The 17,783-nt window shown below is 32.7% G+C and overlaps 1 protein-coding gene and 1 long non-coding RNA gene across 2 annotated transcripts; both read left to right on the forward strand.

Moving 5' to 3' along the window:
* The first annotated feature begins 4,175 nt into the window (after positions 1-4,175).
* Positions 4,176-5,186, forward strand: LOC113368230. Its single transcript, XR_003366365.1, has 5 exons — positions 4,176-4,235; positions 4,330-4,475; positions 4,561-4,680; positions 4,751-4,844; positions 5,139-5,186. It is a non-coding gene; the product is annotated as an uncharacterized LOC113368230 (long non-coding RNA).
* A 6,368-nt stretch (positions 5,187-11,554) lies between these two features.
* Positions 11,555-13,845, forward strand: LOC113367292. Its single transcript, XM_026608909.1, has 2 exons — positions 11,555-11,710; positions 12,988-13,845. Exons 1-2 carry the CDS (start codon positions 11,555-11,557, stop codon positions 13,843-13,845), a joined length of 1,014 nt encoding a protein of 337 aa, XP_026464694.1.
* Positions 13,846-17,783: the final 3,938 nt, after the last annotated feature.

The raw sequence follows: 17,783 nt of genomic DNA on the forward strand, positions 1-17,783 counted from the left end.
AGAAATGTGAAACGGGTTGATAGAAAAATGGGTTGATAGATAAATTGGTAAGCCCGTAAAATGGTAGATTGATTAATTAAATTAAGTTGATAGGTTAATTCGTAGACAAATTGTTGAACAAATAGTAGTAGCGTTAAACTAAATGTAACAAATACACATCTTTGTTCAACTTTTTAATTTAAACTAAATCACGGCAAAGCGTAAACGGGTACATGTAGTTTATATAATATATGTGTGTGTGTTTCACGTGCATACAATTTTTCATCCACGTTTTGGGCGCACGGTTCAACCGATTTGATTTTGAAAACATTTGACTCCAACTGATGGAGAAATGTGCCAATTAGTTTTCGGCAAAGATGGACCTAGCCATTTCGGAGGTATGGAGCAAAAATATAAATTGAGATTTTGAGAGAACAGACCATCCGATTTGAATTCTTTAGAAGATACGAAGCAAAACATGAGAAGAATAGCAGTTTTTGAGAGAAAGGAGCATCTGATTCGAATGATTCAAAGAATATTTTGCTTGCGTTGATAGTGTGGAAAAACGATTAGTTTTTGTGGAAGGCATTGTTCACGAAAAATATTTTGTTTTGAATATTGAAAATGATTCGGATTTTAATTTTAATTCTAGATAAAATTCTGAAGCTCACTTATATACCTCAAAAATAATTTTAAAAATCTTATAAATTTAAAATAACGTTCTTCATTTTATTTACACTTGATTATGTTTTGATTATTTATCTTTTATGAAATGAAATGAATGAAATAATTAAAAATTGATTATTATAAATACTGCAAACTGTAATATTTATAACACTGCGCAACACTAAAATTTTTTCTGAGATGTTATGATAGTTTTTAAGTAATTCGTGGACCCCCGAAAACAGTAACAGAAATTTGCTAACAGCTCTAGTTTTTGAGATATGCCAATGTGCTAGCTTTACCTCAAATTACAATAAAAAGTACGTAATATAATATATTATATTCTTAAAAGTCTTTTTATATGATTTTCGATCGTAAACAAAGCCTAACTGATTTCGTCGTAATAAGCATTCCTTGATATCGCTCCTCCAAAGTCCTGATGTCTTGGTGGATACTCTCGCTCTGCTCTTTGCTAATGTCTCCAATATTTTCCAAAAACCGCTTTGAATGAGAGTACGGGTAATAAATTCAAATCAATTACATCGAATATATCAGTATTTAATTCTTCCTGTCTTCTGTTTTAAAGTTGGTTGCTACATCCATCACATGGTAAGCAAAGATGTTTATGCTCTAGGTCAGGGGTCGGCAATCTGATTTTCCTTAAGGGCGCAATAATATTTTTGAAAATTACCGTGGGCGTATCGGTATAAAATTAAGAAAAATTTAAAAAAAAAACAGATTTTTTATAACTTTATTTTCTTAATATTATATATAATACTAAGAAAATAATACTAAATATACATTACATATATTTAGCAATACTTAATTAAATACATATAATTTAGTGTGAAACTTGTGTGTCCGTTTTTTCATCTATTTTTATAATCGGGAATATATTTTGAGTTCCCAGTTCGAAAACAGTTATCTAAATGCGTGTGGTTTAACTTCACCTTGTATTTTTAAATTCACTTCATTTAGCTTGCCGTTATATCTGTCAGAAATCCTAGATCCATTAATCAATCCATATTTTCTAACTGCTCATAACATTCACCTCTTGATGTTAAAGATTCCTTCATTTATAGTAAAAGCATCATAAACCACTCAACTATTTTACCTCTGCTCAGCTCCCACCAAAAACTCTGAGGTACATAACAATTCTGTTCAACTCTCTCCTAAGATTAAAAGTGTTTCCTAAGGCGTGGAAAATAGCCAAAGTAATTCTAATTCCCAAAACAGATAAGGATCTTTGTCTCCTTAAGTCATACCAACCAATAAGTTTACTTTCAACCCTCTCTAAAATATTTGAGAAACTTCTGCTCAAAAAAGTTCTAACAATACTCCATGACAAATCTATAATTCTGGACTCAATTTGGTTTAGAAAGCTACATTCCACCATAGAGCAAACACACAGAATTGTTGAACAGATAAATGCTACAATACATGAAAAGAGGTACTGCTCAGCCTGCTTCCTTGACATATCCCAAGCCTTTGACAAGGTTTGGCATTCCGGACTACTTCATAAATTAAAGAATATTCTACCTTTCTCAATATTAAAATCCTATCTTACTGAGAGGAAATTCTACATTAGTCTGGCAAACCAAACCTCATCCCTCAGAAACATTAACTCTAGCGTTCCCCAAGGTTACGTGCTAGGTCCTATTTTATTCTTCATATTTACCTACGACATGCCAACTTCCCCGGATACTGAAATTGCTCCACCAGGACACGGGCCTGCATACGGTAGAAGAAGAAATTGCAAGATACGCCATCAAACACAGTCACCGACTGGAGAACCATCCCAACGGGCTCGCCAAGGCACTCATCTCAGCAAACTACACCAAAAGTATAAAAAGGAAAACGTCTTTGGATCTAACTTTCCAAGTCAATCTTAATCATAATCTTTTCTTAAATTAGGAGAGATTGCAGTTCTGCATTGTTTATTTTGCAGACAGCTTCTTTGTGTTATTCTGTTATTTGTTATTCATAAAATTTACCTAATGTCCATTGAACAGATGTAAATTATATCCAAAATAAAAAAAAATAATTTTTTTTTACCTCTGCTCAGCCACCTCACTTCGGTAGGGTAGAGCGGGGCTAGTTGAGCATAGGGGCAAGTTGAGCAATCGAAATATCTCAAAAACTACTCACCGTCTGTTTAGGCATTATATGGCGGAAAGATAGATGTTTGGGAGAAATAAACATACCGCGATCGCTAGTGGCCGCTGGACAAATGAGTGAGGCTCACGGCCGTTGTGTTTATTTTGAGACCAAAAAGTAAAAACGTAATTCATCACGAGTTTTCGACTGGTTTAGTCGAATGTTATTTATTTTTAATCAGGTAAATGTTATTCTTTCATATAATTATAGTACTTTTAATATGCACAGAGATTCTGGGTATATTACGGTTTTTTTATAAACTTACTTTTATTTCGAAATTCCGAGTTGGGGTTAGTTGAGCACAGTTGCTAAACTTGTTCTGTCACTAAGACAATTACCATTAACTTTCAGAAATTAATTATTATTTTTAAAATTTAAGCTAAGTCTATGAGTAATAATGATTTTAAACAAAAATACTGAATATAATGGTAAAATTATTCCAAAGATACGATATTGTTTTGTTGATTCTGCTTTTCGTTAATTATTCAAAGCAAATAACTATAAGTTTTTTTTTCTGACAATAAAGACTATAAATATAGAACTGGTTATTAAAAACTTATTTTGTTTCATCACTAATCGACATTGAACCTGTGGGAGTCGTAATGATTATGACAATATATTAAATTAGAAACTCCCAATATATAAAAAAAATATAAATTTTATTCATTATAAAAATATTTCGATATCAAAAATATACATGACATGTCCCATTGTTTTTTTCAAATCAAAACCAGCCTGCTTGATATCCCCACACACTCCCTGCCCAGTGTTGATCTCACAGTTTAAAAAGAAAATACAGGGAAACACGTTATAAAAATGTGGTGGGAAAGCAGATTATAGCAGACCAGTGTTGTAATACTGGTCAATTACAAATTTCCATGTTTCGTCAGCAGATCCACCGTATGTGGTGATTCGACCTGCCATCAACTCCATATTCTGCATAAGGTTCCCAGACAGCACAAGACATGCCAGGGAATGTCCTCACAATCTCCTAATATCGCGATATCCTATGAATATCCTATGAATATGCAACGGGACGTCTCAAAACCAAAGGACTCGAGCAGGTATAACGAACGGTTCACGACATGTCGCTCTCATATGCGCACGGCTTGAGACCTCGAAACGTATATGTTTGTCCCTTTCTCTTTCGTCGCGTCGGCTGTAGGAATGGGGCGTCCTTTAAGGTTTAAGCGTTATCAATAGACGCTATATGTGGAATTATTATAGTTTTTGAGTAATTGAGTAATAATAGTGAAAATTTTATTTGTTTTATATAATTATATGAGCGTGTGTTATAAATAATTAATATTATTTATCAAAATACTCTAAAATTGAGTAATAATAGTGGAAATTTTATGTGTTCTATATAATTATATGTGCGTGTGTGTTATAAATATTGCAGCAACATATTGAAAGGGGGGCAGATATAAACGATGGTAATTAAAGCTTTCTGTGTACTGTTATTTGAAATACTATGTTACTAGTACAAATAGAATTTTTAATTTAATGCTGACATTTCTACCCTGCCAGCTTATCCAGCAGCCATGCCTAATTTTGTATCAAATGCTGTGTTTGAAAGAGAATTAACAAAGAAGAAATGCTCTCCACTATGTTTGTTGGAGGAGCTTCAACTTATGGAGGCTATTCTTCTGAGCAAAGATATCAAAATACAATTGGTAATCAAAAGTTTATATAGATTTATTTTTATTTGTTAACTTTATCATATACTAAACAAACTTTCTCTTTATATTCTGTATTTAGCCATCAGAGTCCAGCTATGAAAATCCATTTTTGATGATGGTTTGGACAAAGAATTTTGCTAGGGACGAGGAAAGGGCAAAAATAAATTTTGTGATCTAGTGCCTTGCGATGTCATCACAGGTAATTTATATATCTTATACTTATGATGTGTTGTAAATTATGAATTAAACTAATATATAATTAATTCCAGGAATTGCTTTGAAAAATTTGCCGCATGAGACATAGTTTACTGTTTCAGAGGCTGCAAAAAGCTGGCTGCGACGTGCCAATAAATATTATACAAGGTATTTTTGTGAGATGTGTACTATATGTTTTTCCTATTTACAAAAAAATCATGATTATTGACTGGTTAGTTGTATCAATGTTAGTGCAAAATTTGTGCTGTGTACACATTTTTAGATGTAAAAAACCAAGTTTAATATTCACTCGTAATGACATCAAATTGTGTCGATATATTTGGAATTAGAGATTATTTTATAAATCTCTGTCTATTTTGATTGATGTATCGCTCTTAAAGAACTTACTTATATATATATATATACATATATATGCATTTATTCATTTGTTTTCTATTTCAGGAGAGAAAATCAACCATGAACTAGGATTGAATGCCGAATTAATTATATTTTTAATATTGTAAAATAAGTTATTTTGAATTAAAGTTGTATATATTAAATTTTGTTATAAAATTATCTCAGGATTTTGTTATTTTGTAATAAAAGTTTACTTTGTGAAATTGTGTTCTTTTATTTTATTTTTAATCCAAATTTATTTTTCATCTAAAAAGTAAAAAACAATTCCATAATTATATCCTATTCATGTCCGGAATATCCCGCGCGGGATATCCTACAGAACGTCCCATAGGTGCGACATATTAACATGTTTCGGATAAGATCAGGATAAGCGGGATATCCGTAAGGCTATCGCAGGGACAATGAATGTCCGCGCGTGGATATCCTGTGGACGTTTTCCAGGATGTCTTGTGTTGTCTGGGTTCTGACTAAAAAAAACATGTGGAAAATTTCCTGTACCTCGATGTCGGTGAACTTCTAAGATTTAGCCTCGATCTAATTGGTATTAGTTACATCAGAATTACTTAATGTTTAGAATGCATAATTTATGGGTACAGTTTCCATTTCTGCAAGCGTTGCATTCGCATCTGATGAGTTCCGATCAGAGAAAGAAGTTGGCCCTTTATCCAAATCAGGATCATTGGTTTCTTTGACATAAGAGTCCAGAATTGTGGAATCCAATAAATTATGTCATATTTTGTTTTGACTCGTCGTTGTCACTGATAATGGGAGGTAGCATTATAAGACGACTTGTTGAGTTAACAGAGAAAGAGAGGTTGAATTGCATCCCAATGAAAAGTTCAGGCTCCATATTATTTTTTCTGTCAGCAATAGACACTGAGATCTGGGTATACCAAATGAGTAACCTCGGAAGTCTGATCCAGATAGTAAGTGCGTTAATTATGATGGATTGGACTGGACGTACCTTATAGGTCGTCTCTGAAGACCATAGTGATTATGGTGCTGCGTCAAAATCAATTTTTCTTAAATCCTCGAAAAATAAAACTCCTTTGTCTTCATCTCCATCGTCGTGAGTCACCAATGTGGGAGTCGTAATGATTATGACAATATATTAAATTAGAAACTCCCAACATATAAAAAAAATATAAATTTTATTCATTATAAAAATATTTCGATATCAAAAATATATATGACATGTCCCATTGTTTTTTACAAATCAAAACCAGCCTGCTTGATATCCCCACAAACCTATGATTTCATTATACTTCCTTAGTGCTCAACTTGCCCCACCTATGGGGTACATTGAGCATACTTGACTTTTTGCATTTAAACAGCTGTAGCTTTTAAATTTTACTTATTACCAAAAAATAGTATCAACACTTTTGTTAAGCGATAAATAGCAAATCTATTAAGCCGTATAGCAATTTATTTAGACTTTTCATTGAGGAGCCACATCCGTTTAAGTAAAAAATTGCTCAACTAGCCCCGCCCTACCCTATGTGAAAGAAGATCTGTAAACTAAATAAATGATAAATGATCTGTAAATAATGATAAGATCCAAATCATATCTTTTTGTACAAAAAATAGTTTATCCAATAATATCACTTCTTTAACCATCAATAATTCAGTGTATGATTTTTCGCAAGTATCAAAGTTTCTTGGTATTCATATTAATAATAATTTAAAGTGGTCTCTATAATATCTCTATCTTACTATCACCAACATTTGTTGCGCACAATAAAATCCAAACTCGGTTTAAATTGCTTACTTTCAGTTTATTATAGCAACTTTTATTCTCACGTTTCATACGGCATCCAATTCTGGGGTTTTTCATCCGAACTAATTAAAATGCTTCAGAAAAGAATTATTCGAATAATTTTTTTCTTGCCCAGCAAATCCTCCTACAGACCCATATTCAAAACTTTTTTATATGGCTTCGTCCTTCTCAAACTACAACACTAGACACAAACTTACTGAGGCGCGCACATATAAATTAGCCAGCTCTTTCAATACGATCTACGGTCTAGGTATTCAGCTTATGAATAAACTTCCACTCAATATCCGAAACTTAGACAGCAAAAAATCTCATGCTTTCCTAGTTAAACTTTTTAAAGAATTAGCTTTTTATGATATTACTGAATTTTCTCAATTTGATTTCAATAACTGTTTTCTTGCATAATCTTTATCCTTTATCTATGTAGTCTGACCATTCATTTGATCGCCTGTACAACCATGTTTTTTTATTGCTATTTTATTAATTTAATTTTTTTACGGTTTTAAATGAGTATAATTTTCAACCTTGTGCAAGAATTTTGATCTTAACTGGTGGTCAGATAGACTTTAATATGATGAACTTGATGATGAACATTGTATTTAATGTTCGAATGCTTCTTTTCAGCTCTTTTTTTCAGAAGCAAAATTCGTGCAGCTACTATGATTATTATAAAATTGCTATCCTTTTAATATTAATTATGAATAAGCTTGACAAGGGCCTGAAATAATATCTATTATTATTGATTACGGCTTCCTTATGAATAAATGAATAAATAAATAAATAAATAAAATAAACTGAGCTTCCTTATTTGCTAATATTTCCTCCAAATTCTCCGCAATTACTTCAATTTTTCAGTGCTGATGATTGCAACGTGTTTATAGCCAACCGTATTTCTTTTTTATTATCTTTAAAAAGTGAAACTGCAGCTTCTAACATTATTTCACTAACTTTTCATCTGTAAATGGTTTTTTATTCTTAGCTACCAAATGCACTATTTTATCACTTCACTCAATAAGTCCGTAGGATAAAACAAAGATTTGTAGAAAGAAACAACTTTAGAAAGATATATATCAAAATTTCATGACAATCCGACGATTAGTTTACATGCTACAGATTTTCAAGTGACGCTACTTTTGAGTTTTTCGAAACCATGAATTCAAAGCAATTTTGTGGGATGATTCATCATTAATTTTTGATGGGTCAAAATACCATTGCTGCCAAAGTATCGCTTGAGAAGTGTTATCTGGACTGTTCCAAATCGAGGAAGATAATGAAGAAGTGGTTTACTAATTTTAATCGCGGTCATACAGTATACAGTCACTGACGATGCTGAACGCTCTGAAAGCACAATTGAGGTGATTACACCGGAAAATATCAAAAAAGTCCACCGAAACGTTTTGGAAAACCGAAAAGTATAAATGCCTTAGATAGCTGGCACCCCAAAGCTATCAATAGAACATGCTGGATATATCGTACAAAAATATTTGAATAGAAAAAACCCCTGTGCAAAATAGGTGCCGCGCGAACTCATATTTGACCAAAAGCATAACGAGTTGATGATTCGTAATACTTGGAGCTGCTTAATCGAAAAAAAAACGTTTTTCCGTCAATATGTCACCATGGATATGACCTGGCTTCCACACTGCACTCCGGAGTCGAATAGACAGTTAGCCGAGTGGACTTGAGACGATTGCGAGAAAAAACGCAAAAAATCAGCTGGCAAGGTTATGACGTCAGTTTTTTGGGATACGCAAGAAATGATCTTTATCATCTATCTTGAAAAAGGCCAGACCATCAACAGTGATTATTGTATAACGTTATTGGAACATTTCAAGATCAAAATCTGAAAAATGGCCCCATTTGAAAAACAAAATCGTGCTGCTCCATCAGGACAATGTACCGTGAAAACAGTGTCCAAAAAAACATGAAATAGGCTCCGAATCGCTTTCCCACTCACTATACTCTCTAGATATGTTGCTCAGCGACCATATCCTGTTCTCAGATCTGAAAAGAATGCTCGCTCTAAAGAAATTTTTGCCAGGTGATGAGATGATGGCCAAATTTTGTGGCTAAGTATAAATCGTACTACAAAAATGGTTTCGAAAAGTTCGAAGTTCACTATAATTGGTATATAGTCTTCGAAGAAAACTATATTGAATAAAAAAAAAGAATTGTGCCAAAAAAATGTTTTTTTCTTAGTTATCCTACGGACTTATTGAGTGATGGGTTATATGTCGCAATCGTAGCTCCTTTATGTTGTTGTAGCATTTTAGTAAAAAAAACTTTGCTTAGTTTGAAAAGTTTGATTAGTCATTGAAAATTTTAAGGATTTTTTTTTCTTCTAATTTCAGAGTCACTATCAAAATTGGAATGGACGGTTTTAATATGTTACTTTTCTTTAAAATCGCAAAACCCTTATTACGCAACAAGCAAATATACTTCCCTTTATTATCAACGAAACAATATAGATGTTTTCATTAATCGTCAAAATAATATGTTTTTATTTTTTTACATTTATTTATGATTAATTTGAAATTACTTGATAGTTTTAAAAACACTGTCACTGGACGCCGTGGTGAACCATGTGACAAAGTACTTCCGATTGGTTTACACAGACTATTCCATCTCCAAAAATAGCACACTAATTGCTGACTGAATAGCTGATCATAAGTATCTTGACAAGATCTAGTAAGCCGATAACAAGCGGCGTTTCATTTTCAACTATCGACCACGTGCTTCTTAGCTGCCGAGCAATAAAGAACCAGAACAGGAGTTGTATAATGTAGGCTTAAGTAAACTGCTATGGCTATCATACCTTTACATTAACCGACCTCTGCTCTAGGTTATTTATCATTAGCATTGATAGGGTTCGCGTAGCTGATCATAAGTACTCTTCAATACCATTGGAATTGTGGTTTATGTCCATTTGCTTCTATTGCCTGATTTTATTTATATTTACTACACAGATGAAATAATCGTCGGGTGATTCTGAGGTTTTTTCTACATGACTGTACAAAGAACCTATATTTTATCGTGATTGCGCAATTCACTTTTAAAGTGGTTGAGATACGATGCCTTTACGCAGTTCCACATAGGTGTTCGGTATTTATCGAAAACATATTGACATCAGATGTAACAAAAACTATCTGGAATATGCACACGAAATCTTAAAGCATACCAAAAACAGTAGATAAAACTCTTGGTTATCCGTTAAACTGTGATATTGGTATTGAATCGGGTTAGTTCTCTAAAACCCAAAAACTGAAGCTGTCACGTAAAAATGGAAAGTATATTAAAAACTAGCATGCAGTTTTAAGTAGATTTAAACAAAAGTTTGAGGAAAAAGTAAAAGTGCCATTTTTGTCGCGCTGTGCGCTGTGTGCCATTTGAAAACGTTTAACATTCTTCAAATATTACCTATAAATATGCACGGGAAGCTTCAGCAATTTGCCTTAAAGCACGATGCCATGCGCGATTTGCAAAATAAATATTTGATTCTTCATTCAATAATAATATCGATAAATATTTTTCGTTTTAAGTATTTTTAACTTCCCGAAGGAGAAGTTTATGTTTTCGCCCAAAAAATCCGATTTGCTAATTAACTTCCCATAGGGCAAGTTATAGTTATCGCAAAAAAATCGAAAATGAAAATTTTTATATATCTTTACGTTTCACAGGTTTCTGAATATTTTGGCATACCTTAGAAAAAATGGATGTATGTGTATGTGTGTGTGTGCGAATACAAATTGTCGTCGACGATTTCGGGAACACGGATGAAGCGATTTTAATAATTCAAAAAACATTTGATTCGTATTGATAAGGAGACGTGCTGATTAGTTTTTGGCGAAGGCAGGTCTAGCCGTTCCGAAGATACGGGACAAAAAGTGCCAAAAACGGTAACTCAGTTTTTAAGAGAACGGAGCGTCCGATTTTAATAATTCAAAGAACATTTTACTTATATTTACAAGATGAAGAACTGATCAAATTTTCATTAAGGCAGGGTTAGCGGTTTTGAAGATCTAGTAAAAAAAATAAAAAAAATGCTATTTGGCGGTCAAAAATCATTAGACATATGTACATTAAATTATCAGATATTTTATAGAGATTTTAACAATAAGTGTAAATTTTGTTTACATTCCTATGGGTTCCGTACCAATGCTTATCCGTTAGACGGCGGCGCGGCGCTTAAGCGCTTCGATATTTCGTCTCTATGCAGTTAAAGCAGTACGATTGTTTTGAAAAAAAAAATTCTGAATTTCCAAAATATTTCAAAATAAATTTTTCTTCAAAAAGTCTTTTTTTTTTCAAAAAAATGTAAATTTTTGTCAAAAATTTATAGTTTCTCAAAAATCTAATTTTTTCAGAGTAAATTTTTTTCAAAAATGTTAATATTTTAAAAAAAAAAAAAATTGGTACGGGAAGTACCAGCAATTTGCCTTAAGGCACGATGCCATGCGCCCCACTAGTTTTATGTTTTCTCGACGTTTTAAGCCATTCTGAATCGAATGAGACCAAATTTGCGTGTTTTTTGTGTATGTGTGAACCGTTTTCGGACCTTTTGTCGACGTTTTCTCAAATATATATATATATAAATATCTTGACATATCAAATAATTTAAACAAAAAACATCTATTATTAGTTATAAATAATTTTAAATAAATTCTATTTTTTCTATGAAATGGATGAAATGATAGAAATATTTTTTAAGGATGTATTTGCTGTATTGGATCGAGATAGTTTGCTCAAATTTAAATGCAGAAACAACCTCTTAAAGTATTTAAATACTATTATCGAAGCTGCAGCTCAATCGGACAATGTAGACATGGATACAGTATGCCACAAGGTATTTTCATGCTAGTAGCGGTTATTGTATGGTGGATAGGAACGGAATAAAAAATCTCATAAAAAAGTAATCAAAAATTTTATAAATTCTTAAATATTTGTCGGTCAGTGCACACACTGGCTAACTCCACCCTTTGAAAAAAACTCAGATATTAGTGTGAAAATTTTTGGTATAATTCCTGTTTGTGTTTATAATAACTTTCCAGAATAAAAATTAGCACCGTTAAATGTTTTTTTGACCATATATATATTTGATTCAATAATGAGTAGTACAGATGACAAAAGTTTAGCAAAAATATAAGTGTAAGCCATATGTGAGCCTCAAAAATTTATACCTTGTTTGATAAAAGTTATCAAAACTTGCTCTCCAAACTTTGAAAAAAAAATTTTTTTTGTGTAGCAGACAAAACGGTAATAAAAAATCTGTTTTAAGTTTATCAAAACGTGTGCAAAGCACTGAAATAGAAGCCGAGTTTCAAATTAAAATTTTTGTATATAAACTGAACTGACGACTGACTCATATTGATCTGAACTTTATGAAAAGTAAATGACGATTGACCACAGCCTTTTTAACAGCTCGACCTCAATGTGATCCTAAATAACATTATTTTACAACTTGTTCAATGTCATTGTATAGTGCAACTCAATGTTTACTTATTGTTAATTGTTACTGGGTATTCGTGGTTTGGCAAGGAATTTTATTAACGCTAGCTGGCTTTGTCATGGATATCTCAAGCATACAATCTACTACCAATGCGTAGTTTGAATTCTGACCGTTGATTAATACTGTACATTGTTCAATACTATAACATTGTCTAATAAGTGAGCTTTAGAACTTTAGCCAGAATTAAAATTAAAATCTGAATTATTTTCTATATATACAAAAATTTTTTTTTTTTGAAAAAAAGAATTAGAAATATATTTTTTTCAAAAGCGATTGTTTAGTCAACACAAGCAGAAAGTTTTTTCAATCATTCAAATTAGATGCTTAGTTCTCTCAAATACTGCCATAGTTTGTACATTTGGCTTTGTAGCTTTGAAATGGCAGGACCTGCCTTTGCCAAAAACTAATAACGACTTCTGCCAATCATTACAAATTGAATGTTCTTTGAAATACTCCGTTCTCTCAAAAACTTGATTCCTGTTTTCTGCACTTTCTGAGGTATGCCAAAATATTCAGAAACCTTTGAAACTTGAAGATATGCAAAAATTTTTATACTCGATTTTTGGACCATTACCATAACTACAAGAAGTTAATGATATAATATTTTTTTTTAGGTGATTCATCATTTAGTATGTTATCATAAAGAATCAAAAAATAAAAACTTCGGTGTGTGCCCCATGGGAAAAAATCATAACATCCTTTATGTTGCAAGTGCATTATGCAAAAATAAGCACATTAAAAATACCAATGTTGTTTTATCGATATTGGATGAAATTTATCAATGCGAAAATACTTTTGAACGTTTAATACTAGGAGCACTTTTTGGGAAGAAAGCTGCTCAGTTCTTCTTTGGTTGGCAAGGTGATGAAGAAACTAAGCAAGAAAGTATGGAAACACTAATGTATTTTGCTAATTATTCAAATGTTGGCAAACGTTTATATACATTTTACTCTTCTGCAACATTTTTCAAGAAAGTAGCAGTACCTTTTGTTGATCTACCTTTAGATTGTTGTTCAAAATCGTCTCCACTAAGAATTGCATTACGCATTGGGATCCCGGAAATAGTTTTGTTGCTCTTGCAACTTGGAGCCAATACTAATCCCTGTGATAAAAACACAATGGTCATAGAAGATCTTATGAGTGATATTTGCAAAGAAAATGGTAAAAATATGAAACGCTTGCAATGCTTTACTATTATGATCAGAGCTGTATATACAGTGCCGCTTCGTAAAACATTTCAATGGTATACTTTGTTTGATATGCAAAAGTCATTTTTCAATAGATTTCCATGCATTCAGGATCTTAATTTATTGCCCGATTCAAGATGTGGGAAAACTCCTCCAGAATTAAAACATTTAGGTAGGTGTGCCATAAGGAATCATTTATCAAAAAATCTTAAACTTCCGTGGGGAATTAAACAATTAGGATTATCACAGAAACTACAAAATTATTTGAACTTATTGGATGACTAAACAATTTTTTCTATGTAATGTGTCATAGACATAAACAATTAGTTTATGAATAATAATTATTTGGTATGTGAAATACGAAATTTACGATACACGTGTACTAGTATTATACTCTAGAATAATTATTAAATTGGTAAATAGTTAAAAATTTAAATACATACGCTTTTGGACTATTCTAAATATGAAGTTAATATGAGATTTGAAAGTTCAAGAGTGCGAATTATGAACTTCGGCAATATTAATCATTAATAAAAACTATAAAATGTTTATAGCGGTATATTATATTGAAATGTTTTTGTGCTAATACAAAAATATACATTATTATTCATGAAAAATAGATGCTATTTATTTTTAACATGTTATTAATTAAATTATATATAATAAATTGAGCGTTAAAGCAAATTACAAGAATTTTTCATTTTATAAACAAATAATATATTAATAAAAATAAAATCAACTAGCGTGTGACCTGTCATATCAAATTATCTGTAAAAGTAGCTGAATTTACTCATTGTTTAGTTTGCTACGTAAAATAAAAAGTGGTGTATGGCATCGTGCCTTGAGGCAAATTGCTGGAACTTCCCGTACCGTAATGAAATACGTTCGGGGAATTCGAGGAATATTAAATGTTTTCAAATAAATTATTATAAATACTCTAACTTATATATGTTTACATATAACTAAATAAAACTTCAATCAATCCAATTTAAAATGAAGGACATTGTCTACTATTTATAAGAATTATATAAACTGAATTGCAAAGTTAAAAATATTTATTTGAAGTATATTAGTGAGCTTTAGAACTTTAGTTAAAAAGTTTTTTTGGAAATGAAGAAAAATATAAAAAGTTATTTTCCCCAAAAGCATTCGTTTCGTTAACACAAGCAGAAATTTTTATGAATAATTAGAATCGGATTCTTAGTTTTCTCAAAAATTGCCATTTTTTGCACATTTAGCTAGGTATCTTCAAAACCGTTGGATTTGCCTTTGCCAAAAACTAATCACCACTTCTGCACTCTGTATTTTCGAAACGACTGGACCTGCCTTTGCCAAAAACTAATCACCACTTCTCCCTATTGCCAGCGGTGGCGACGTCGGTTAGAGCGTGGGCTAGCAGCAACTAGTCCCAGGTTCGCTGGATCGATTCCCGCTACCGCCATAGCCCGACATCAGGCAGCTTTGATGTCAAATTTCCACTTGGGGTTATAGAGCACAATATAATTTCAAGTGGAAATCGTCCTTTGTGAATATAGCTGCAACATCCATTCACATGTTAACTTTTAGACGAAAGAGCTAATATCAAAAATATCCCACACATAAGAGAATGGTAAATCGATGGATGGCCTCTCATGAAATAAGTAGTCACAAGTCTTAACCGACAGCTTATAGAACCTTAAGAGTTCTGAATGCTGTTCAAACAATATATGAAATAAAAAATAAAATACATCTCCCTATCAATAGGGATCGAATGTTTTTGAACCATTCAAATCGGTTGATCCGTGTGCCCGAAAACGAGGACAAAAAATTGTAGTAAATAATTGTTAGTAAATAATTATTAGTTAATAGTTAAATACTTAATAGTTAATAGTAAATAGTTGAATAGAAAAATAGTGAATAGTGATAACTAAATACTTAATAGTAAACAGTGAATAGTCACTAGTAAATAGTGAATTAAAGAAAGAATAGTTAAATAGCTAATAGTAAATGCTTAAATAGTTAATAGTTATTAATTAAATAGTTAATAGTTCATAGTTAAATAGTAATAAGTAGTAGTTAATACTTAATAGATAATGGATAAATTGTTAATACATAAATACTTAATAGTTAATAGTGAATAATAAATAATGAATATTAATGATATAAGAAACTAAATAATATAAATATAAATATTAGGTGCGCAACTAAGTTCTCACTGTTTGTCAGTATATGGCTCTAGCAGTAAGGGTTGGTCGATTTTAACAAATCCAAAACGTCTTGCAACAAGCTTAGATATATGGTAAACAAACTGCTGCGACACATGAGTGATTTCGTTTTTACATTATATACTTCTGAGAATGTGAATATGTCCAATTTTATGCCAAACAAAAGTCATTTTTGAACACGGAGAGTGTTCATTTGTGTCTTCCGTTCGAAAAAACGGCAGCTCAAGTGCATTGAGAGCAACGGAAATGTTGCTCTGAGCGAAACAACATGCCGTGAGGGGTTTCGTCGCTACAAAAATGGTGATTTTGATGTTGACGACCACCCTCGTAAAGGAAGGCCAAAACCTTCATAAACGCTAAATTGAAGACCTTACTCGAAGAGGATTCATTCCAAACTCAAGAATATCTTGGTTCAGAATTAGGAGTTAACCATCAAGCCATTTCCAAGCTATTGCATGCATTGGGGATGATTCAGAAGCAAGAAACTTCGGTTCCTTGTGAGTTGAAGACAAGAGACGTCGAGCGTCGTTTTTTCGCCTGTGAACAACTGCTCCAGCGGCGAGAAAATAAGAGGTTCTTTATCACATCGTGACAGGTGATAAAAAATGAATACATTACAGCAATCCAAAGAGGAGAAAATCTCGGTTTGGCTGAATATTCAATGCGAAGGCTATGCTCTACATTTGGTGGTGTTGTTTATTATGAGCTGTTGAAACCGAGCGAAACCATCACTGGAAAACTGTATCGAACTCAATTGATGCAATTTAGCCGAGCACTGCGCGAAAAACGGCCGAAATACGAGCAGAGTGATTTTACTGCATGACAACGCTCGGTCTCGCGGTTTCAAGCCTGTTAAAACCTACTGGAAACGCTCAAATGGCAAGTCCTACCCCACCCGCTATATTCCTCAGATATTGCACTGTCCAATTTTTACTTGTTCCATTCGATGGCACATGACCTGGCTGATCAGCAGTTCAATTTATATGAAGACGTCAGAAAATGACTTGTTTCGTGGATAGCCTCAAAAGATTACCACTTCTGGCGCCAAGGTATTCGAGCTCTGCCAGAAAGATGGGCAAAAGATGTGTCTAGCGATGAGCAATACTTTGAATGAACCAGGTGTAAGAGTTTTTTTATAATAAAGTTACATTTTCATCGAAAAAACAGCGAGAACTTAGTTGCGCTGAGTTGAACTCACATTCGCCAAATGAGCCGGTAAATGTGCGCATTCATCGGTAAATGTGCACATTCACCGAGATATGCCCAGGTAATTAGTTTTTTGCACTTCTTGCCGGTCCAGGTGCTTTTCTGTTCGGTAGTTTTCTGACTATTGCTTTGATTTTGCTGACTGTGGCAGGGTCTTTACGTAAGTCCTTATCGTTAAATTGTTCAGTAAAATTTTGAATAAATTCATGTACGTCTCGCCTTAAGACTGCGTTTGGCATATTGGAATTTAGTTTGAGAATGTTTTAGTTTGAGTTTGCCGCCGATAGTTCCGCTTTATCTGCTTGTATGGTGGGGTAGTTGTTATCAGCCAGCTTGAGTGGCGGTTTGGTTCTTGGTTTCCGCGTCAATCTTTTAGCGGTTTGCCAACTTTGTTTGGGTATGTATTTAAGTTTTTCAAGTCCAAGTTTCATTACGGTGGTCGCGTATCTTATCAGAAATATTGTTTGTAGCTTATTTCCGTGGGTTTTATTAACTTCCCGTAGGGTAAGTTATAGTAATGGGCCGAAAATCGAAATTGAAAATTTTTACATTTCTCGACGTTTTGAAGGTTTCTGAACATTTTGGCATGCTTCAGAATAAATGAATATGCTTGTGTGTGTATGTATGTATAGATACAATTTTTTGGTCACGTTTTCGGGCGCACGGATCAACAGATTTGAATGGTTCAAAAAACATTCGATTCCTATTGATAGGGAGATGTGCTGATTAGTTTTTGGCAAAAACAGCAAAAACGGAGATAAAGAGCAAAGAGTGCAGAAAATAGAAATCGAGTTTTTGAAAGAACGGAGCATC

This window comes from Ctenocephalides felis, unplaced genomic scaffold, assembly GCF_003426905.1.
Source record: "Ctenocephalides felis isolate EL2017-DRISC unplaced genomic scaffold, ASM342690v1 CF-g0.4_SCAFFOLD_01170, whole genome shotgun sequence".
Classification (NCBI taxonomy): Eukaryota; Metazoa; Arthropoda; class Insecta; order Siphonaptera; family Pulicidae; genus Ctenocephalides; species Ctenocephalides felis.